The following is a 22,668-nucleotide window of genomic DNA, read 5'->3' as shown; positions in this document are numbered from 1 at the left end:
GACTTGTTTATTCTGATGGAAACATTAATGAGGACAAGGGGTGTCAACTTCAAGACTAAGAAGGTATATATGATTATAACTTCACACGACCAATGAGAACTTGTTTCGTAGTTTGGACAATTTGCATACATGATGTAATGAAGTTTTTTCAGTTTTTATACCATATTCTCCTTTTGTCCTCAGGATGGAGACTGCTCTAATGCCAGCTCTCAAGATGTTTGCTCTGCGTGCATATATTCTTATGTCTTGCATATCATGTAAGTAATCTATACATATACATATTATCATTTATTTCTTTCTTTTTAGAAATATTTTAAAATGTTTTAAATATGTTTTATTACAAATTATATTAACATATGAGTTTAAAAGTTTGAGTTTAAAAGTTTAATAAAAAAATACAAATGCATTTCTAAGTATCTGGTACTTTTTTTGCATTAATGGTAGCAGCACTCGAGCTGATGGTCGTGTTTTCAAGCATAATTTCATAATGATCCAAAGAGCATTATGTGCTTCGGCAGGAGACATCTGAGTGTCTCTACAAAAGAGTTCACACGATCAATGTCACAAATGTGCTTTTTTGATTAGTGTCAATAACCATGAAAAATACTTCATTTTACATAATAAAAAAATTAATTATTATTTTTAAAATTTTCACTTAAAATTCCAAATCATTGTTTACTAGTTTAATTTACATTAAACTTATATTTAAAAAAATCCCAAATGTTCATTATGCCTCAGACGTTTGGACTCCACTACTTATGCATAGAAAAAAATTATGTAAAATGATTGACTTCCCTGGACTCATCAGGACTTTTCTTTGTTTATTTCAGGTGTATCTATGATCCCCAGTGTTTTGCAGCCAAATGTCTCAATCACAGCATCAGTGGGTGGTTCGGTCATCCTGGAATGCCACACAACTGCCGATCTGGTTGTGGCCTGGTTTTGGCTGAAACAAATCCCAGGACGAAAGTTGAACCCTATAGTTTCCACATATTACCAGGAGATAAAACTTCAAGAAGAATTTCTCAACGAATCAAGAATTCAATTCAAAGACGATGACAAGAAATCTGCATTAATATTCACCAAGATTAACTCCAGAGATGCAGCCTATTACCATTGTGGTGTGCTACTGTATGAGAAGCTGTACTTTGGAGGGGGAACTTATCTGACAGTTAATGGTGAGTGGAAACTTGGAATGTGAGATCTGTGATATTTAATTTTGATTAAAAAGCTTGTTTTATTATTACTGCTACCGTAAAGTATATTATTTTTCATTACAGATGCAAAGCCAGTTAAAATCATTCAGCATCCTGTTTTGGACTCACATCATGTAGGAGACTCAGTGAATCTTCATTGTTCAATCTTTGGTGCGAGTTGTTCAGGAGGGCAGAGTGTCTACTGGCTTAGAAGAGAGTCCCATTCAGGAATCATTTACACTGATGGAGACAGAAAAGATCAATGTGAGACGATCTCTGTGACTGGATCAACTGTACAGAGCTGTGTGCACAAAGTCCCCAAAAGCCTGGCCAGTGATGAAACTTACTTTTGCAGTGTGGTCACATGTGGAAAGCTAATCGTTGGAAATGGAACTAAACTGATAGCTGATGGTAAAGCATGCTTTATTGCTCACATACCTATTTATTCGTAATATCCTTTTCATATTCTGGCAATAGATTTCCTAAATCAGTACTTAGTTTTCAGGAACTTCCAAAATTAGGGAAAAAAAAAAATATATATTTGGTTACACTTTATTTCGATAGTCCACTTTAGACATTCTATTAACTATAAGTAACTCTGTAACTACATGTCAACTACATGTCAACTAATTCTCATTAATTTGCAACTACATGTCTACTAACTCTCAGAGTAGACTGTTAGGGTAGGTTTAGGGTTAGTAGAATAAGTTGACAAAGAAAGTGTTAGAAGATATTAAGCAGACAGTCTACTAATACTCTACTAACTGCTAGTTGACATGTAGTTGCAAAGTTGCTTACTGTTAATAGAATGTCTAAAGTGGACTATCGAAATAAAGTGTTACCATATATTTTATTATTTCCATTTGGATTGTTTATATTTAGATTATAAAATTAAACCATTTTTCCCAGTTGTTCCCCAGAAAACAATGACCTATATCATCACACTGCTCTCTGCTGTATTAGTGATATCAGTGATTGCGAATATAATCATGGTATTGTTATGGAGAAGAGCTACACACAGAGGTACATTTTTATTCAACTTAAAAAATTACATTGTCTAAAAACATTTAACAAATATATAAATATTGCGATAATTAATTATATTATCAACAATGATAATTAATTATATTATCAACAATTATCACCAAAATGAATTTATATATATATATATATATATACAGTGCTGCTTGAAAGTTTGTGAACCCTTTAGGATATTTCTCCATAAATATGACCCAAAATATCCTCTGCTCAACGACTTGTGTGCTTGGGGTCGTTGTCATTAGCCAATGTGAGAAAGGCCTTTAGTTGCTTAGAAGATACTCTGGGGTCCTTTGCAACCTCGCGGACTATTATACATCTCTTGTTTTGGAGTGATCTTTGTTGGTAGACCACTCCTGGGGAGGATAACAATAGTCTTGAATTTCCTCCATTTGAACACAATCTATCTGGCTGTGGATTTGTGGAGTCCAAACTCTTTAGAGATGGTTTTGTTCATTTTCCAGCCTGATGAGCAACAACAACTCTTTTTCTCAGGTCCTCAGAGATCTCCTTTGTTCACGCCATGAAACACTTACACAAACATGATCAGACTTTGATAGATCCATGTTCTTTGAATAAAACAGGGCACACACTGACATTAACTGCCAATAAATTAACTGCCAATCCTAGAGATTCACATAGTTTTGCCACTCACAGATATGTAATATTGGTTCATTTTCCAGAAAAAAATACATGACAAAGTATACATTTTTGTCTCAATTGTTTGATTTGGGTTCTATTTGTCAACTTTCAGGATTTGCGTGAAAATCTGATCATCTTTTGGGTCATATTAATGCAGAAATATAGAAAATTCTTAAGGGTTCACAAACTTTCAATCAGCACTCTATATTCACTTTTATCATTTATTTTTATGATACATTTTTAAGGTGTTGACCATGTACAGTCTACAGCCCAGGTAAGCTTTATACTTTTACATTATATGTAGCTATGGTGGGAAAGTGCATTAACTTCGCCTGTCGAATAAAAATTATGAACATTAATCATTTAAGATATTTATAAACCATTCAGAATATTATATATAACAGTACTAGGACTGAGTATTGTTAAAATGATATCATTCTCCTATTAGACTGCAGACATAGAAAATTATGCATCGCTGAAGTTCTCTCCGCACCAGCCTACACGAAAAATGAAAAGCCGTGAAGAGGCAACCTCTGTCGTCTATGCATCTGTCCATCAAACAAGAAGCATAAAACAAGGATCTCCTCATTCTTAATGCTTGTCATTTTTTAAGTGTGAATAATATTGACTTTGGAGAAAGGTGCTTTTTGTCAGCTAAATTTTTAAAAGAATGTCACATCATGTGGTCTCATATGAGCATTGGAATATTCAGCTGCAAGACAATGTCCTCCAATTTAACATTTTTTTTTAAAAATTGTATTTTGATCTCAGTGTGGTTTAAAGTTGACAAAGGGATGAGGGACAAATGTCTGTCTTTTGTAGATTTTTTATGTTGTTGTAAAGGGCAATATGTGTGGTCATCATGTTATTCAATGTCTAAATTTTACACAATAAAACATGGGAAAAAAATGTGTGTTTACAATAACTTACCATTAAATTCAGCACCATGGAGAGGGGCAACATTTTGCAATTGAGGAAATAAAAATCTTTCAGTCCAAACAGCTTGCCAACAAAAACAACAACAACAACAACAACAACAAACGTATTAAAAACAAACCAACAGTGACCCAAATATGGAAAAAGATATAGTAGATGTAGTATATATGTACTAGTTTGTAGTATGTATGCAGCATTATACTGAAATGTACTACTAGTCACCTCCAGGTGATGGCAGTCAGATGTCATTAGTGCACACAAACACAGATACATTACAGATAATACTCTTTATTCACTATAGTAATAGCATACAATAGCTTCCATTTGTGAACTTATAATCTTTATACAACGCTCCTTCAAATGATTGTTTTCTTCTTCCTTTTCTAGACTGCTCTGATGTTTTAGTATCATCATACCATGTACTTGTCCCACAATGTTTCAGTCATTTTATATATATAGTTCACATATCATAAAATATTGTAACATACTTATTGAGATTTTTGCATGGCGCCACCCTAAGCATTTCAATGAACTCTAAATTTCATTCATTTGGCCTGCTGGCAAGATTAGATATCTACTAGTTACAGCTGTTTACATACTATACTTAGCAGCTTACTTCAGGAAGCGGGCAGTAATTTGTGCATGCAGAGAACCAATAGAGTCACATGATGAAGTCATACCTCAGAGAGCAAACTGATTCATAGACTCAGAACCGCATGTAGACAGAAGTGCAGAAGACCCAGGAAGAAGATAAAATGAATAATAACATCTACATGATACTCTTTCTTTTTCTTCATGAAGTCTGTAAGTACAAAATAATGCATCATTCAATCATTCTTTTACTAATCAACTACATGTCATCTTTGAAAACTATGATAATCATTTTTCCAACAGGTGAACACAATTGCAATGTTGCTCATGTGGATCAGGTTTTAACCGTAAAAGAGGGAGGGGATGTATTGTTACCTTGTCTTATTGTAAATGATCAGTTACACCGAGCACTATGGTATAAACAGGTTCTTGGAGAGAAACCTGTCCTAATAGTGTCATCATATCACCACTCTCAACCGAATGAATTTTCTCCTGACTTTGAAGCAAGTCAACGTTTTCATGCAGTGCGAAAGGATGATAGTTTTAACTTAACCATCCTGAGAACCTTGAAATCTGATTCAGGCATGTATTTCTGTGGTGCTGCCTTTGCTAATGTTATTTCCTTCAGCACTGGAATTGTTTTGCTGGTTAAAGGTGAGTGTTATAATATTTATACTTTTGATGGACAATTCCATTTATTGTCAATGTTAATTCCTTTTTTTCCCCTTATAGGTGCAGACCTCAAACCTGCTGTTATTCAACAGCCTGTGCTTGGTGTTATGAAGCCAGGAAGCAATGTGACTCTGCAGTGCTCAGTAGAAGTGAAGATGTGTGAGAAAGGAGTACAACTAGTCTACTGGTACAGACGCAGTTCAGACAGAATGCATCCAGGAATGGTTTATACTCATGGAGACATGAACAATGAGTGTGGGAAGAACTCTGCAGCCTCCTCTCCTATGCAGAGCTGTCTGTACAACCTCCCCAAGATGAATGTTGGTCTCTCTGATGCTGGACTATACTACTGCGCTGTGGTAACTTGTGATGAAGTTTTATTTGGAAATGGCACAACATTGGTCATTGAAGGTAAGTGCATTATGTTTGAGTAGTATTATTTGTTAACAGACACATTTTTATCCAGAGTGACTTACAAAGTAGAAATATCGCAAGCAATTTACTATATGAGAAATATCCATAATACCAAGTTTTAAAGATAAGATAGATTAGTCCAAATGATTTTTGTTATTATTATTATTATTATTATTATTATTATTATTATTGTGTCTTTGTTTGTTGAACTTTCTGTATTCAGATGCGTGACACTTCTGGTTTAGAAACTTCTACTACTACTACTACTACAACTACTAATATATGTATATATAGTATACAAAGTTTCTTAATCTTAAGAAACTTTAGCATTTTAGCTTTAAATCCAAATAGATTTTAAATTGGCCAATACAATCAAATAAACATCAAGCATAAATGTCATGCTCTTTATAATCATATCCATGCAGGACTATAATTTACAATTTAATTCAACATGCAATAAGTTATGTACAGTAGTATGTGTAGTACTGTATGTGTTTGAACAGTGACAAATAGTGGGTAATAAACTTAATATTACAAAATATTTTTGAACCCACTCTCTAAATTCATAAAGTTGCACAATGTTTCTTGTGTTTCAGATGAATTTAATAGTGAGAGGATGCAACATTTTATTTTAATTGGCCTTGCAGTGCTGTGTACAGTCAGTTTTACCATCAATATTTTGCTCTGTATACCATTAAGAAGAAAAGGTAAGACCACGTTTCTTCTTAATTTCTGCAATCTTTCAGTTTAAGCACTTAGTGGGTAATAAACTTAATTTTACAAAATATTTTTGAACCCACTCTCTAAATTCATAAAGTTGCACAATGTTTCTTGTGTTTCAGATGAATTTAATAGTGAGAGGATGCAACATTTTATTTTAATTGGCCTTGCAGTGCTGTGTACAGTCAGTTTTACCATCAATATTTTGCTCTGTATACCATTAAGAAGAAAAGGTAAGACCACGTTTCTTCTTAATTTTTGCAATCTCTCAGTTTAAGCATTATTATTATTATTATTATTATTATCCAAAATCTAATCCTGGAAAGAACATTTATGTGATAGAAAATGCAATACTGTGTTCAAACAAACAGAATAGTGTAACTCTTCTCATAATGCTTTATTTGACTTTTAACAGATAGAACGCCTCAACAAATCCAGACTACCAATGGCGATACAACAAGAGTACAGGTTTGGACAATCAGATGTGCAAATAACAGTTAACTCTCGTAACTTAATATAGAGTGCTGAAAAAAATGAAGAGTCTCCTAATTCTTTCTTCTAGTACCGCAACACAGATGACATTAACTATGCTGCTCTGAACCTTTCCACTAAAAGAGGTCAGAGAAAAAGGACCTTAGAGGAGACAACGTACTCTGTACCGACATTGCGAGACAAGATCTGAAACTTATAGCTGCTGATTGTCTAAACGTACCATAATATTTAACATAATATCCAGCTCCAGGAGTGCATTAGTAATATTCCATATTTGTGTCTCTAATGATAGAAACTGCCTATGCATGTCTGTGCTTATCCTGCATCGTGTTAAACGTGTATTTTTTTTCAAGAAACGTGCTGTGAGTGTTAACATTAACACTTCTGGGAGATGACGTGCAAAATTATATAAAAGCATAACCACATCCTGTAAAGGTGTAACTAGATGTGAAAGTACTGTGTTCATCAGCTTGAATAAACCTCGCAACTAATTTGATTTAGGTCAGCCTTCTAATTCGGTTATTCATCTCTAACACAATATGGTTACTTCCTCTATGACAGAGCATGCCATGTTGAATAGTGTTTCCCATAATGCAATGCACTCGATTTGACCTTCCATTTCCAGTGTTAGGAATGTAATAGAAAAAATATCAAATATAATATCTGAACATATACTTCTTTAATCATTATTTGATCAGACGGACTAGAATTAATTTCAACAGAATGTGTTTTTAGTGAAACAGGATATTCAATGTGGGGAAAAAAGCAGGCCGGGACTTGATTTCACAGATTGTGAAAAATGGTAGAAAAGTGTAGGTTTGCAATGCACTCGATTTGACCTTCCATTTCCAGTGTTAGGAATGTAATAGAAAAAATATCAAATATAATATCTGAACATATACTTCTTTAATCATTATTTGATCAGACGGACTAGAATTAATTTCAACAGAATGTGTTTTTAGTGAAACAGGATATTCAATGTGGGGAAAAAAGCAGGCTTGATTTCACTTGAAATTGTGACTTGATTTCACAGATTGTGAAAAATGGTAGAAAAGTGTAGGTTTTTAGTTGGAGGGAAAGACTTGAAAAATAAGAGATTGGTGATGCTGAAATAAGGAAAGGTTTAATTATTTCTTTTTTTTTTTTCCCTCGGAATAACGTGCACGGATGAATCGTGCATTAAAAATGGTCAGTTTTGATTCATGTTGACAGGATGTTTTAACAAAATTTTTAACTGTTTTCAATTTCCAAGATGACAACTGGATGCCATTTGCAGAAACATGCAATATGATGAGGTCATGTGACAACAATGTAGCATACTACTATTATAAGCTACCAGGTGATGGCAGTGAGGCATCACAAATAGAGAAAAGCACATAAATATTTTTATCTTGATTTCCAACATATTATGCTCATGTAAAATCACTTACACAATATTCTTTCATCATTCATCATGCAAATGCTTTTATTTAAGATTTACCATAGCAACACTTCATTTGCATTCATTTGAATATTTGAACACACCCGTTGTTTATTTTATGTTCATTCCTTTTACAATATAAATATAATTTCTTTCAGGGTTTAAAATCATGGGCTTGTATTCCAAATCTTGAAAAAAATGTTAAGCAGTTTCCACTAAGAAATTCCAAATGGATCTTTTTTTGTTGTTTGTTGCACCACCACTGAATATGTATCAATATCAGTTATGCATGTGCTGTAAAGTGTGATATTTTCATCAAAATATGTTTTAGATTAAACTGAGTTTGTGTTTGTGTGTGTGTGTGTGTGTGTGTGTGTGAGTGTGAGTTCACATATGTCAGCTATTGACCCTACTCTGACGTACTATAAAGAGGAATATTCCTTTGTCTGATGTAGAAGCTTATCAGTGTATTGAGTTTAAACAATGCTAGTTATTTTAAATGTGTGTAACTTCATTTATACTCTGTTTAAATCCTGATTGAGGCTATGCATCAGAATAGATAATTTACAAATCATTAAAGATTATATGATAATGTACCACATCTGTTAGAAGCACAAGTTAAACAAGGAAATGGGCAATGACTTGTTAGCTCAGAGAGCCAATGCAATGATGTGATGGTGCTTCCACTCAAAGCAGAGGAAAGGTTTCAGAGAATTTAAGGTTGAGCACTGAAGGTCATCTGAAAATGTATGTCATTCTCTTCATTGTATGGGTTCTCTTTTATAAACCATGTAAGTACAAAACTACAATAGTAATGGTTTCACAAGTTTTTCTTGAACCTTCTGTATTTTTCATTGTGTCGCTTATGTTTCAACAAATGTCTTCGCATTATTTTACAGCAATGCAATATTCTGAAAGTGTTCTGCAGATGGAAGATGTAGCAGTTCAAGTAGGTGATAATGTGACATTTCACTGCTTTCACCCAAAAGACCAACTGAATAGAGTTATGTGGTTCAAACAGACTCTGGGAGAGAGACCTGTTCTTGTAGCCTCTTCATATCACTGGACTCAAAAAAGTGTACTTTATGATGATTTTGAAAAGTCAAACCGCTTTAGAGTAGGTGCAGGGATTGGCAGCTTTAATTTGACTATTCAAAAAACGGCACAATCCGATTCAGCTACATATTACTGTGCTGTTTCTTTTTCTAATGTTGCCTACTTTGGAGCAGGAACTAATCTAGTGATTAGAGGTGAGTGATCAATATTTAGACTAACTCTTTATGAAATTAGTAATGTTTTACAGTCTCAAATTCATGATATTTCAACAGGTTCTAAATCCAACAGGATTCATATTCTACAGCAGCCTACATCATCAGGTGGAAATGTGACTCTACTATGTACAATCCAAAACGAACAAGAGAGTTGTGGAGGTGATCACAAAGTCTACTGGTTCAGACACGGTTTAGAAAAATCCCATTCAGGAATCATTTACACTCAAGGAAGTTGTAAAAACAGCTCAATGGCTGTTTCTCCTACCAAGAGCTGTGTCTACAGTCTCTCTTTGAGAAACATCAAGCCCTCTGATGCTGGGACCTACTACTGTGCTGTGGTCACATGTACAGAAATTTTATTTGGACATGGAATTAATCTGGCTTCTGATGGTAAGTGTGTTAAATACAATTTATAACAAGTTGTGTACATCTTAAGCAGCCATTTTACGGTTGATGACGCAGTATTTTTAGTGAGCTTCTAGTGTATTGTACAATGCTAAGACAAAACCTTTTGACATCTAGCACTGTGTAGTATAACACACAGAGTACCTTAGTGTGCATAAAGTGTTTGAAACATGTTGTTCATCTGCAATATAGAATTTCTGTTGATGCAAAATTAATCGCATGCTTCTTTAATTGCGTGCTGCATGTAGTTCCAGGACGCAGCATGTGGTGCATTCAAGTTATGTGTTACTTGTTTCAGATGAACATAAAGGCCAGCACATAAAGATCTTCATTCTAATTGGCCTTGCAGCACTGCTGACCGTAAGCTTCTTCAGTAATATTCTACTTTGCGTGAAAAAGATGAAAGGTAACAGCTCACTTTAATGTATTTATATATATAATACATCATATGAAATACATAAAGATATACATTAAGATGAAAACATGCACTATTTTTTTATTATTCAGAACTATTATGTAAGATTTATTATAAATAAATATTTACATTTAATATAAATGTATTATTATAAATAATATATTAATAAAATTAACATAATTCCTTTTAACCTGCACGGGTAAATATCAATGCCATTTTAAAGTACTAAAAATCATCTCATATTTGATCTTATAACAGGCAACACATCTCAACACGTTCATGCTACAGACAATATAGTGTCAAGTGTACAGGTTTGTATTACATGGACAGATAAAATGATATTTTAAAAGTCAAGTATTTAGACAACTGTGGTTTAGATGATGTACATCACTTAATGGAAACGTTTATTAAATATATATATATTTTATTTTAGCACCACAGGACCTCCGATTTGAATTATGCCGCCTTAAAATTTACAAGCCAAAGCTCAAGACAGCAGCGAGAGGAGAGACAAAGACCGACAGAGTACTCTGGACTGAAATGTAAAAACTCTCTATCGTAATACTGAATATGCATAGTTGCTAATATTGTTTGCTAACCAGAGCCACTTTGAATACCATATGATAAATCATAATTGATACTATGTTATGTTCTGAATAAATATGAAACTTACATGTTTACAATTAGTCTCTTTATTCTGTAAATAACCACAGACAACTATCTCATGCTTATTGTGCTTTAATGTTGATGTGGTACTGTATGTGAATAAAGTGTTATTTGAGCAATATGCCATGTTTTTTCTTCTTCATAAAAACAGAAACAGACCCCCGTGCTCTTTGTATTTAATTTTCAGATACCACTGCAACATGATTAGTGATAAAAAACACACAATTATGCTATTTTTATTTGTTTCGAATGTGAATGGTTGACAGGATCCGATTTAACGTTTGATAAGATCTACACCACAAACCACAAGGTCACACCCCAGTTTACACAGTAGACACAGAAGACAGTCTTCTTCCATTCGATGTGCATGAGGCTGTCTGTAGTAACTTTGGCCTATCTGACACCCACTCAGCCCCCTCTCTCCCTCCTCACTGTGTGGCACAAACTCTTCTCATGATTAAAGTCAGAGACAGAAGAAAACGTTTTTCCCACCTGGAAAATCTCTTAATTTCATTAAAGTCCAGCCGAAAAGTAAGAGAAGATGAAATCTAATGGAAGGTGTTCAGGCTAAACACGTGAGTCAAACTAAAAGAAGGGCTGTGTGAGTGAATGACATCATATCCTGCTGAGTGAGTGACAGGAAAAACCTGCTTAGTGTAGAGTTAAAACTGCTGAGGTGAACATCAGCGGATCTGCTTTGTATCTTGTACTTGGATCAAAATACATCGATTCATATCATAAATCTTGTAATCATTAATTATTTAGAGTACAGTTATTTTACTTAATTGGTTATTTGTAATTTTTTACACATATTGTATTACTGTATTTTGAATTTTAGATTGTTTGTTGGTAATATTTTTTTTATGTCTGTAATAGTAGTATATAGAGCTGCTGCTCAACACTATGCAGTAATGTTATTTTGTATTGTCCCTGTGAAATAAACACACACAAACACACACATGTTGGTTTTTATGATTTATGGGGACTCTACATAGACGTGAAATTTTTTATACTGTACAAACTGTATTTTCTATCCCCTTACCCTAACCCTACCCCTCACGCACACTTTCTGCATTTTTACATTTTTAACAAAACATTGTTTAGTATGTTTTTAAAGCTATTTTAATTAGGAATACTCAAGAAATAGCACATAAAACACATTTATGCTGTTATACCAGTGTAATACCCATGTCATTACACAAATTTGTTTCTACACACACACACACACACACGTACAATTAGAATAAGTAACAAATATATATTTTTAAAAATTATAAAAATGAAACACCTAAAAAATAAATGTGACAAAGTAAAAATGGATCAGCACCTTTGCTCTCAGTGTGAGCATCATGGTTTAAGTAGTTTCCACCCGCAACACAAGACCCATCTATTTTTTCTTTCACATCTCTTGCTGCATCAAAACCACACACAAAAAAATAAAAAATACGCCAACCTTTGTCTTCACATCCCTTTCCATTACCATAAACACAAATAGCCCACCCTACTTAAAAAAAAAAAAAAAAAAAAAGAATTACAAGAAGTATCTGAGATCTTACTGGACAGTTTTACTTGTTACATATCACTAAAGATATTTCTTCATTTGTGTCCCCAATTATTGTGTGTACATAAATATATTATTAACAAATATTGAACTCAATCTTTTTATCAACTTGTTCTCTTTCAGTTAGCACAAATTTTGTATTTCATTCTGGAACTGATTGGTCGTAGGCCTCCCTGATCTGAGCTTATGCACCTCAGTTTTTGAGTGAATTTAGCCAAAATTATCCACAAACAATGCTTATTTTTACTCAAAAACTGATGTGCATAAGCTCAGATCAATGAAGCCTACGACCAATCAGTTCCAAAAAGAAGTACAATTGCTAATTAAAAGAAATTAAAAGAAAAGAAGCTGGCAAAATGATTGAATCCAAGATAAAGATAAAATGGCATGAGAGATTTACAAGCCGGGACCGGGTGACCACAACACCAATTTAAGTAAATGATTTCCAGCACAGCACAAGGGTTAAATAAGTACATAATAAAATATGTACAGTGCATACATTTCATCATAGCTTATCAATTAGATGTAAATCTTAAATGTTAACACTTAACATTTTTCAATTATACTTATTCTGCTCCCTCTGCTGCTGAAAAGAGGAAGAACTGACAAGAAGAGCAAAATAACACAATGCGAATTAGAATATTACACAACAGATATGAAATTGATTGTAAGGGCTTGAAGTTTTGTGGTTGCTTTGATATATTTTTGCAACTTCGATAGAAATGATCGATGCTAGAGTCTGCTTTATATAGTAATGGAAAAAAGAAAAGACAAGACAGTTTCTATTTTATCACACCAATAACCCTGAAAGTTAATTAAATATATGTACATTTCTAAATATAATATTTTGATTGGTGTTTATGTTTTTCTTTAAACTATCTTCAAAGAGGTAATATATGTATTATCTGTATTAAACATATAATATATATTTAATATATATATATATATAACATCTGACAAATGCATAAGGATATGTCATCTTTTATTATTATTATTATCATTGTTGTTATTAATATTTTGTGTTATTTAGCATTACAGTGGAAAACAGAGCAGACAGATCAGCAACCTCATTTATGAGTTCACAGTGCAGACTGTTGATCTCTGTGTTGTGTTTGTGGTCAGTGCATGAAAGTGAAAACAGAATGGAAAGATCAAGCAGCCTTCAGTAGAGCTCAATCTTAGTGGTCAAAAGTTTCCACACAGCGTCTGATGTTGCTAAAAAAAGAAGGTGTCAAAAGCAGTCACATGCATTTATAGCAGCATAGACTTAGTTCATCGCTACCACTTGTGCAAGCCTGAGACTGAACTACAAAGGCCTTTGATTTCAAGTGTAACATTTGTTCTCATAGGACACTGCTCTAGTTAAAAAAAACAAGTTAAACAACTTGGACACTGCTCTAGTTGAACAAATGTTTACAGTTTTCAAAAGTACAGTTTAGCCTGCTCATGCAAACTCATGTAGAACCTCACCTTCTGATGTGCATGTTTATCAGTTCATTGTTTGTGTAAATTATAGTTTAGATCAACATGCTCCTGTCTTGGTGTGATGTGTCTGTCTATGGCAGGACAAAAATAGACATGAATTACAGAAAAATGTATGTGCGTAAAGGGTTTTAATTTAAAGATGAAGTACAATATGTAATTCCCAAATAAAATTGAAAATAATAATAATGATAATGTCAGACGGTTTCATGTTCAGACAAATAGGTCCTACCTCAAACTCACACAATCGGTTAAGCCAACATTGCTGTGTCGAGTTACATGATGCTCAAAAAACACAGCAATGTTTAGATAGCACCACAGAGCTACGGTGTTTCAAAATAACCTACCAATAGTTAATGTTACTTAAAGTTAACATTATTTAAAGTTGTCTAAGTATGAACTGTAATAAGAGACTTAGTTAGGCAAGTATTTTAAAAAGTACTTTACCACTGAAAAACTCACACACTTCACCTTTAAGTTGTGGTGCAGGAGCCTTATTTATCATTAGCTAAGTTAAGTAATAAAACAGATTCAAACCACAGACCCATTAAATATTTAAAAATATAATAAAACGTAAAAATGTGATATACTGTATTTAAAAATATACAAATTATGTTTATTGGTGATTAGTTCTATTGCAGAATGAAGAGGTGATAAAGGCAATATCAACATTGGCCCATTAATGGAAGCTAATCAAAGATGATCGCATGTAATGTGATGTACTATATACTGATATCATATTTCATTTATTTATTATAACACTATTTATGGTATATCAAAATATGATATTGCTTTTTGTGTTCACAAATCTGCACAACATCCAAGAGTTGTGTAATTTCAGGACCATGGACAGGGATTTTCTGTGTCAAAGGTTGCAGTGCATTTTAATTTACATATGGCCTGAATCAAACTAATAATATCCAAAAAAGAATAAACATTTGTTAGAGGATGACAATTAAATCTGGCCCAATTTAACTTTATTTGTCCGTGTAGTATGTACAGTATGTATATTCATGCTTTTTAAATAATTTTAGCATGATAAAATAAAATGCACTTTTCTGGAAAAAAAGGGAAATACTACATGGATATTCTACAATGAATATTCTACATGGATCAATGGATTTTTTGTCTACATAATTAATTGAATGTGTGGGTTGAAAGCGCTGCACATAAAACTGTGTCAAGTTCAGGAAATGGGTGATGATTTGCTGACTAACAGAATCATGTGATCTTAAGGTATCTTAAGTGTATATAACAGTTAACTCTGTGTGAGCTACTTTTTTTTGCCTGAGCACAGAATGATCTGGATGACGATAAAATGGACAGACAACATTGTGTGATGATCTTCCTCTTATATGAAGTCTGTAAGTGCCATTTCAATAATATTCATATATATATATATTTAACAAACAAGGTTAAGGCTTTTCTAAAGATCATCAAAATGTTACAAATGATATTTGTAATCTATTAACAGTTACGATAATATATGGAGACATTATACAACTGAACCCAGTTGTATCAGTTCATGAAGGAGATTCTGTGGTTTTGTCCTGCTTTATTACAACAAAACAGATAAGTATGACACTGTGGTACAAGCAAGTCACTGGAGAAGAACCACGTCTCATTGTTTCCTCTATTCTCCATTCATCGAAAAGCCAATTTCACAATGAATTTGACAGCAACCATTTTGATGTGTTAAGAGGGACTGATAGTTTAAATCTGACAATTGTGAACGCGGTACAATCAGATTGGGGCACGTACTACTGTGCTTTCTCTTTCTCTAATATCATTAAATTCGGAAATGGCACTCATCTGGTTATTAAAGGTGAGTCAGTGCATGCCACTTTCATATTAATGTTTTTATTACGATGATATGGAAAAAAACAGCTATTTATACAAAACATCCATTCTAGGAGCAAAAATCAGCAAACCCATGAGTCTAAAGCTGCCCAAGATTGAATTAGTTAAATCAGGGGTAAATGTTCCTCTGCAATGTTCAATCCAAAATGAGTTTGAAAGAGGTGGAGGTGAACATCGTCTCTACTGGTTCAAACACGGATCAGGAGAATCTCCTCCAGGATCCATTTATGTTCATGGAAACACAAGTGATGGATGTGTGGGGAGATCTGAAGATGACTGTCTGTCACCGACCTGCATGTACAACCTCCCAAAGAAAAAGTTCAGTTCCTCACAAACGGGAACTTACTGTGCACTGGCCGCATGTGGGGAGATTTTATTTGGAAATGTTTCTAAACACAGTCTTGGTAAGTGTGAGCATTTTATTATATCTTTACTACTTATATTTGGAAATATGTTTTCATAGTCAAGAGTCAAAAGACGAGTTGGTAGAGTTCTACGGCAGAAAATACATTCCTAAATAATGTCTTGCAAAAAAAGAAGAAAAAAAAATCAGATAACTAAAATAATATAAATTCAAGTCACTTTTAAATGTATATTCTTCTACAATGTTGAATATGAATTCAAATGTAATATAATTTCAGGTCACTTTTTGAACATAATATTACAATGTGACAAATCATTAAAAAACACATTTATATATTTTTTTATATTTTGGAGATTTTATTTTGTTTTATTTGATCTTTTCCAAAATACCTGTGTGATTTATTTATTTATTGCTTTAGACAACTTTGAGAGTCAGAACATACTATTATTCATTCAAATCGGCCTCGCAGCACTACTGGCAATAAGTTTTACCATCAACATTCTACTTTGTTGCATGAGGAAAAATGGTAAGCATTTATATGAATTTATACAGTCTTCTATAAAAGAGCCTAATTTATATTAATATTATTGCAGAATAGTGTAAAAAAAAATGCCTGATCAATAGTGTAATAGAAATGTAATAGAACATTTCTTAATCAAATAATCTGTAATATTTGAATTTTTCTTTTTAGGCCATATGTGAGCGATGACTATTCTCTCTTTTAAAAATGAATTCACAAACTGTTCAATCTCTGTTCAAAACAGGGAGAAAATCTCAACAGATACAGACTACTAATGAGGATGATGATGATGTGTTAATGAATACGGTAATTATAAAAAAAGAAACCATTGATAAAGCCTTTGATAAAGCATCTATAATTAGTAATATGATAAAGTACGACATATGTAATCTGACTGTGGAAATCTTTTTTTTTTTTTTTTAGAACAGGGAAATGACTTACACTACTGTACAAATCTCCACCAAACACTCAAGAGTGAAGAGAGAGAGCCGTCCTGAGGACACACTGTATTCTGGTTTAGCATGTCAGCAGCAAAGCTGAAAACTACTGTATATTACTATTTTTGCAGACATTTATTTCGTTTGCTCTGTGAACATGTGTCTGCTTTGCTTTGCAAAGTATTCTTACTTAAGAAAATCAAATTTATTTAGATTTTTCTGGAACTAATATAGCGACACAAAACTGCAAAAGCACACAATACAATGTACAGAGGAGAATGTCATCATAAATATTTGTTAAAAAAAGTCATATGATCTTCTCTGACTTTCCAATGACCTGCTATTGTCCAGAAATCATTTATTTTTGTACATATTTAATTTTGTACATATGTGTGTATGTGTGTGAGGCCATATACATAAAAAAAAAGAGAAATATGCTTACTGTGAATACAGAAATATGCATACAGAAATATGCTTTGGAAAATAAAGATATAGTACAACAATCTTTTAATTTAATTTTTCTGACAAATTACTGTGGCAACAGTAACACCACAAGGGCACTTTTCTCAGTTTTCAACACATTTCCCCCAATACATCACACAATGAATCAATGAATGTTAAAAGACATTGAAATAATGATATCATGGTACAATATTTTGCTAATATTATACAGTATTTTACTATTGCTATATAAAAGAAGTATCTGAATATGAAACAACCCTCCTTCCTCACTGCCATTATATTTATGATTTTAATGAAAGCATGTCCTTTTAGAATTCTCACACAAAAAAATGTTGTGTTGCACAATCAATAATCAATACAAACTAACAAACAAACAAACAAACAATATTGACTGAGGCAAAAAAACTGTCATTACCTTGTCAATGAACAGATGCTAGTTCAGATTAAAGTGTAAACTGTTTTATGAGTCTTGAGTAACCTTACCTATTAAAAACAGTAAAAGACTATGTTAGTACATATCAATAGATTTTTGAGGGGGGAAACAAACAGTCCTAATCAGCCTTCAAAATTAGAAAAGTAATTGATCTAAGTATCCAGATCTAAACTGATCATGAACCAACATCCAAAAACCACAAGATGGCAGCAGAGACTATTAGTGCAAGGGGCCCACATGGCCTTAGTTACATTTATAGGTTTCTATTGTATATTATATTATAAGTATCTATTTAGTTTATATCAATGCCAGATTTGTAGTATCTAGACAGAGATCAATATAGTATAAACTCCCTGATTTTGGAACTAATATTCTAAGAATTGGAAGTATATTCTTCACAAATCCAATGCAGATATGTGAGAAAACAGGGGTGAACACAGTGGCTATGTGGTGAATAAATGAGGCCATTAAGATATGATCTAACACAAGATAGGCTAAAGGACAACTTCTAGAAAGCTGACATTAACAGATATCATCTCTACATCATATCGACATTGTACATAGTAACTATTTGACATTATATCATTAATTACATCTGTAATTATCAGATCTATTAAATAAAACCAGTCACTGTATGAGGCAGAGGCTAAGGAAACTGAAAGTTGTGTATGGAAATTAATTCAGTGGTGGGTGTAAAATGCTCACATTCCCACTGTGTACCTTTGAATTTGAACGGTCTTGAAAAACTAAAATACCATTTCCAGAAAATAATGCATATAGCACATGTTTGATTGTATTTTAGCATAGTGCATGATTCTAATCTGTGGTTGCAAGTGTGGTGTATGCAGAACTGTGTCAGGCCCAGGAAATGGCTGATAGCGCTAACTGAACAGAATCATGTGACAGTGCCATACTTCAAGGTGTATGTTATACAACATTATATAACTTGATTGAAGATTGTCTCTTCTCAGCCTGAAGAAGAAAATGGAGAAACAACTTTGTGTGATGGTTTTACTCTTAACTGAAGTGTGTAAGTGTGTATATTTCAATAATTCCATTTAAATTTTTTCATTAATTCAATTCAAAATTGTTCTGATATCAATGTTTCAGATCATTGCTTTTTAGTTGTTTTAATTGATGTACAAGGTTAATTCTTTTACAGTGGTGGGACACATTATAAATGATATTTGTAATCTATTAACAGTTACGATAATATATGGAGACATTATACAGCTGAACCCAGTTGTATCAGTTCATGAAGGAGATCCTATGGTTTTGTCCTGCTTTATTACAACAAAACAAACAAGTACGACACTGTGGTACAAGCAAGTCACTGGAGAAGAACCACGTCTCATTGTTTCCTCTATTCTCCATTCATCAAAAAGCCAATTTCATAATGAATTTGACAGCAACCATTTTGATGTGTTAAGAGGGACTGATAGTTTTAATCTGACAATTGTGAACACTGTACAATCAGATTGGGGCACGTACTACTGTGCTTTCTCTTTCTCTAATATCATTAAATTCGGAAATGGCACTCATCTGGTTATTAAAGGTGAGTAAGTGCATGTCTGTTTCATATTAATGTTTTTATTATGATGATGGGGAAAAAACAGCTATTTATACAAAACATCCATTCTAGGAGCAAAAATCAGCAAACCCATGAGTCTAAAGCTGCCCAAGATTGAATTAGTTAAATCAGGGGTAAATGTTCCTCTGCAATGTTCAATCCAAAATGAGTTTGAAAGAGGTGGAGGTGAACATCGTCTCTACTGGTTCAAACACGGATCAGGAGAATCTCCTCCAGGATCCATTTATGTTCATGGAAACACAAGTGATGGATGTGTGGGGAGATCTGAAGATGACTGTCTGTCACCGACCTGCATGTACAACCTCCCAAAGAAAAAGTTCAGTTCCTCACAAACGGGAACTTACTGTGCACTGGCCGCATGTGGGGAGATTTTATTTGGAAACATATCTAAACACAATCCTGGTAAGTGTGAGCATTTAAACATTTCTGACACCTTTGGTTAGCCAATACAACTCATTATATTTGTCTCTTGGAACAGTGCTACATTATGAACTTCTTTGCATGAAAACACTTTCATTTTTATCTTTAATATGAAGGTAACCTAATCAACTAATTTCCAAATTGTTCTTTCTAAATACTTGTGTATACAATCCTTGATATATATCAAATATTACTCCTCATGGTTTAGACTTCAAGAGCCAGAACACAGACTTATTCTTTGTAGTTGGCCTTACGGTGCTCCTGACATCAAACATTACCATCAATATTCTTCTGTGTTGCATGAGTAGAAATGGTAAGTGTTTGTTTGAATTCATCTAGTCTTGCTTCTACAAACAACAGTTTGTTACAGCATAGTAGTTTTTCAAAGAGAGGTGTAAAATGTACAGCATGCTAGAATTTATTTTAATATAATATTTCCTTCAAAATGTGCTATATTAGAACATTTCTGTTTAACTCATGTGAGGGCTGACCATTGTCTCATTTATTACAGAGACTATTAATGCAACAGAAAGCAATTGTAAGCAAATCCAGACTACTGATGATGATGTGTCAGTAACTGAGGTTTGTCAAATTAAACTCTCCAGATTTAAAACCACTTATGATATTCATCATATGAAAATATAAATTATATCGTCTGGAATGTTCTTTTTCTTGTAGTATGAGGAAGTGAACTTTTGGTCTTCACCCGTCATCGCCAAATGCTCAAAGAGTTCAAAGAAACACCAGCTTTAAGGACATATGATATTCTGGTTTGACATATCAAGACCATGGCAAAACATTATTGTATATTAGCTCATATTAATCATTAATAACTATCATCTTATTTGAATAATTCTGCCAATTATTTTGGATCAACAAATTCTGTTTAAGTAGCTATTAATATGCTGTACTGTGTATACTGTAATAACTGAAAAAACAATCACTAAATATCTTCCACAATGTTGAATTGCAATAATTACATGCAGTATAATCATTTTTGTTTGCTTTGCTCATATAATAAACAGTAACGGCTATTACAATTTACACTGAAACATTCTTTGGACTCTATTTCTACCATATCTCAGCCTCAGACGTCACGTCCACGGACCGCTGGCTGAACGTTTGATGCATACAGCACAAAAAAATTGGAAACACTTCAGAAGTTTTGAAGTCGTAATCTGATTGGTTGAATTCTACAGGATTTCCGGGAGATGTGTGTCGCGTTCTAACATTCCGCCTGGAAACAAAGATTCCGTTATGCCAAACCCCATCATGGGAGAAGAAGAAAGCCGTCGTGTTTACTGCTGTGACAATTAGATCAACTAAACGCTGGATTTTCAAAAGTATGTGAAATATGTAAAGTTCGCGGCATAGACTCTTTAGAATGCGTCCAAGAGATTTACACACTGGTCTGTTATTTTGGGGACATTTCCACGCCCCTAAACATAACACGGCCCAAAATGAAATGTGATTGGTTGCTTTACCTGTCAGTCATATGGCCTCTCATGTCCTGGTACTTTTAGATTTAAGTGCTGCATTCAAAACAGTTGACTACGGTGTTCTTTTGGGCAAGTTATGGGCAGCAGAGGTCCTGCTCTAAGAAGGTGTCAATCATACCTAAAGCACCTAAAGTAATGTGACGTGTAGCCAAGTATGGTAACCCATATTTGGAATTTGTGCTCTGCATTTAACCCATCCAGTGCACACACACTGCAGTGAGTGAGTAAACACACACACACACACACACCGTGAACACACTCTCAGAGCAGAGGGCAGCCATTTTTTTGCAGCGGCGCCCGGGGAATAGTTGGGGGTTAGGTGCCTTACAGATTACAGATGGTAGCCTCCTGTTTTAGTGTAACCAGATATAAAAAAACAACAACAACAGCAAATGAGTTCGAAAGCAGGGGCAGGATAGCAATATTCTTGCACCACTAGGTGGCAGTAGAGACCATGAATTGAATTCGGCATTTAGATTTTTTTCAAGCATTTAGCATTTAGAAGTTTCAGACTCACCCTGCGTTCCATTCGGAAGGGCTCGTCCCTACGCCCTAATCCCTTCAAAAGGTTTACCCTCCTGAGCGAGAGCTTCGAAGGGACGAAGGGTGTAGGGAACTTCTGGAATGTCATCTTAATGAGACGATCAAGGAGGTGCCTTCGTCGCACATTTTGTATTACATTTTTTACGTCTTTACGTTAAAATATAATGTATATTTGTATATGTAATGTAATGTAATATGTATTTGTAATGTATATTGTGTCTATGCATTTGAAACATTTGAATGGACTGATAAAGGTAGAGTATTTTTGTTTAAGTACAATGTCGTTTTGACCATAATATTGTACCAAATCTAACTCGTATAAATATTACAGTAGTATAGACAATAGGCCTACATACATTTATCGGTGAAGTCGAACTCTGTGACGCCAAACAACTTCCCTGTGCAAAGGATCATGGGGGCCCGAAGTGTCCATCGGTTGTACCCTTCGAAATCCTTCATTACGAAGGGCCCTTTGAAGTGGCCAGTTTTGAGCACTTCGGTTTGGAAACGACCCTTCAATATGGCGGCCATGATTGTTTTCGTCCCAAAGTGCCCTTCGGTCGGATATATCCCGTTTGGAATGCACCAATACTCCGTTTGCATCAGAAGCAGCACGGG

The 22,668-nt window shown here is 33.9% G+C and overlaps 4 protein-coding genes across 4 annotated transcripts; all 4 read left to right on the top strand.

Moving 5' to 3' along the window:
• The first annotated feature begins 4,541 nt into the window (after window positions 1-4,541).
• On the top strand, window positions 4,542-6,938 carry LOC107736450 (uncharacterized). The gene is made up of 6 exons (XM_016547885.1): window positions 4,542-4,616; window positions 4,707-5,057; window positions 5,136-5,486; window positions 6,086-6,196; window positions 6,625-6,677; window positions 6,772-6,938. Exons 1-6 carry the CDS (start codon window positions 4,568-4,570, stop codon window positions 6,889-6,891), a joined length of 1,035 nt encoding a protein of 344 aa, XP_016403371.1. The 5' UTR covers window positions 4,542-4,567; the 3' UTR covers window positions 6,892-6,938.
• A 1,857-nt stretch (window positions 6,939-8,795) lies between these two features.
• LOC107736044 (uncharacterized) lies at window positions 8,796-10,809 on the top strand. Its single transcript, XM_016547585.1, has 5 exons — window positions 8,796-8,824; window positions 9,391-9,782; window positions 10,096-10,203; window positions 10,471-10,523; window positions 10,646-10,809. Exons 1-5 carry the CDS (start codon window positions 8,796-8,798, stop codon window positions 10,772-10,774), a joined length of 711 nt encoding a protein of 236 aa, XP_016403071.1. The 3' UTR covers window positions 10,775-10,809.
• Window positions 10,810-15,219: 4,410 nt separating this feature from the next.
• Window positions 15,220-17,342, top strand: nitr5 (novel immune-type receptor 5). Its single transcript, XM_016547809.1, has 6 exons — window positions 15,220-15,285; window positions 15,396-15,746; window positions 15,835-16,185; window positions 16,564-16,671; window positions 16,910-16,971; window positions 17,089-17,342. The coding sequence occupies exons 1-6, from the start codon at window positions 15,240-15,242 to the stop codon at window positions 17,203-17,205; spliced, it is 1,035 nt and encodes a 344-aa protein (XP_016403295.1). The 5' UTR covers window positions 15,220-15,239; the 3' UTR covers window positions 17,206-17,342.
• A 1,639-nt stretch (window positions 17,343-18,981) lies between these two features.
• LOC107735930 (uncharacterized) lies at window positions 18,982-20,761 on the top strand. Its single transcript, XM_016547500.1, has 6 exons — window positions 18,982-19,027; window positions 19,202-19,552; window positions 19,640-19,990; window positions 20,217-20,321; window positions 20,520-20,590; window positions 20,687-20,761. The coding sequence occupies exons 1-6, from the start codon at window positions 18,982-18,984 to the stop codon at window positions 20,759-20,761; spliced, it is 999 nt and encodes a 332-aa protein (XP_016402986.1).
• The last annotated feature ends 1,907 nt before the right edge of the window (window positions 20,762-22,668 follow it).

The sequence above is a fragment of the Sinocyclocheilus rhinocerous genome, unplaced genomic scaffold, assembly GCF_001515625.1.
Source record: "Sinocyclocheilus rhinocerous isolate Xijiao unplaced genomic scaffold, SAMN03320098_v1.1 scaffold7605, whole genome shotgun sequence".
Taxonomy (NCBI): Eukaryota; Metazoa; Chordata; class Actinopteri; order Cypriniformes; family Cyprinidae; genus Sinocyclocheilus; species Sinocyclocheilus rhinocerous.
Note: the sequence above shows the minus strand (reverse complement) of the source record. Positions and strands in the feature narration are given on the sequence as shown.

Coding starts and splice junctions, on each gene's coding strand:
- LOC107736450 (XM_016547885.1), top strand. CDS start 4,568: ATGAATAATAACATCTACATGATACTCTTTCTTTTTCTTCATGAAGTC. Junction 4,617..4,706: donor TCTTTTTCTTCATGAAGTCT/GTAAGTACAAAA, acceptor TTTTTCCAACAG/GTGAACACAATTGCAATGTT. Junction 5,058..5,135: donor AATTGTTTTGCTGGTTAAAG/GTGAGTGTTATA, acceptor TTCCCCTTATAG/GTGCAGACCTCAAACCTGCT.
- LOC107736044 (XM_016547585.1), top strand. CDS start 8,796: ATGGTGCTTCCACTCAAAGCAGAGGAAAG. Junction 8,825..9,390: donor CCACTCAAAGCAGAGGAAAG/GTTTCAGAGAAT, acceptor ATCAATATTTAG/ACTAACTCTTTATGAAATTA. Junction 10,204..10,470: donor TTGCGTGAAAAAGATGAAAG/GTAACAGCTCAC, acceptor ATCTTATAACAG/GCAACACATCTCAACACGTT.
- nitr5 (XM_016547809.1), top strand. CDS start 15,240: ATGGACAGACAACATTGTGTGATGATCTTCCTCTTATATGAAGTCT. Junction 15,747..15,834: donor CACTCATCTGGTTATTAAAG/GTGAGTCAGTGC, acceptor CATCCATTCTAG/GAGCAAAAATCAGCAAACCC. Junction 16,972..17,088: donor ATGATGTGTTAATGAATACG/GTAATTATAAAA, acceptor TTTTTTTTTTAG/AACAGGGAAATGACTTACAC.
- LOC107735930 (XM_016547500.1), top strand. CDS start 18,982: ATGGAGAAACAACTTTGTGTGATGGTTTTACTCTTAACTGAAGTGT. Junction 19,991..20,216: donor CATATCTAAACACAATCCTG/GTAAGTGTGAGC, acceptor CTCATGGTTTAG/ACTTCAAGAGCCAGAACACA. Junction 20,322..20,519: donor GTGTTGCATGAGTAGAAATG/GTAAGTGTTTGT, acceptor CATTTATTACAG/AGACTATTAATGCAACAGAA.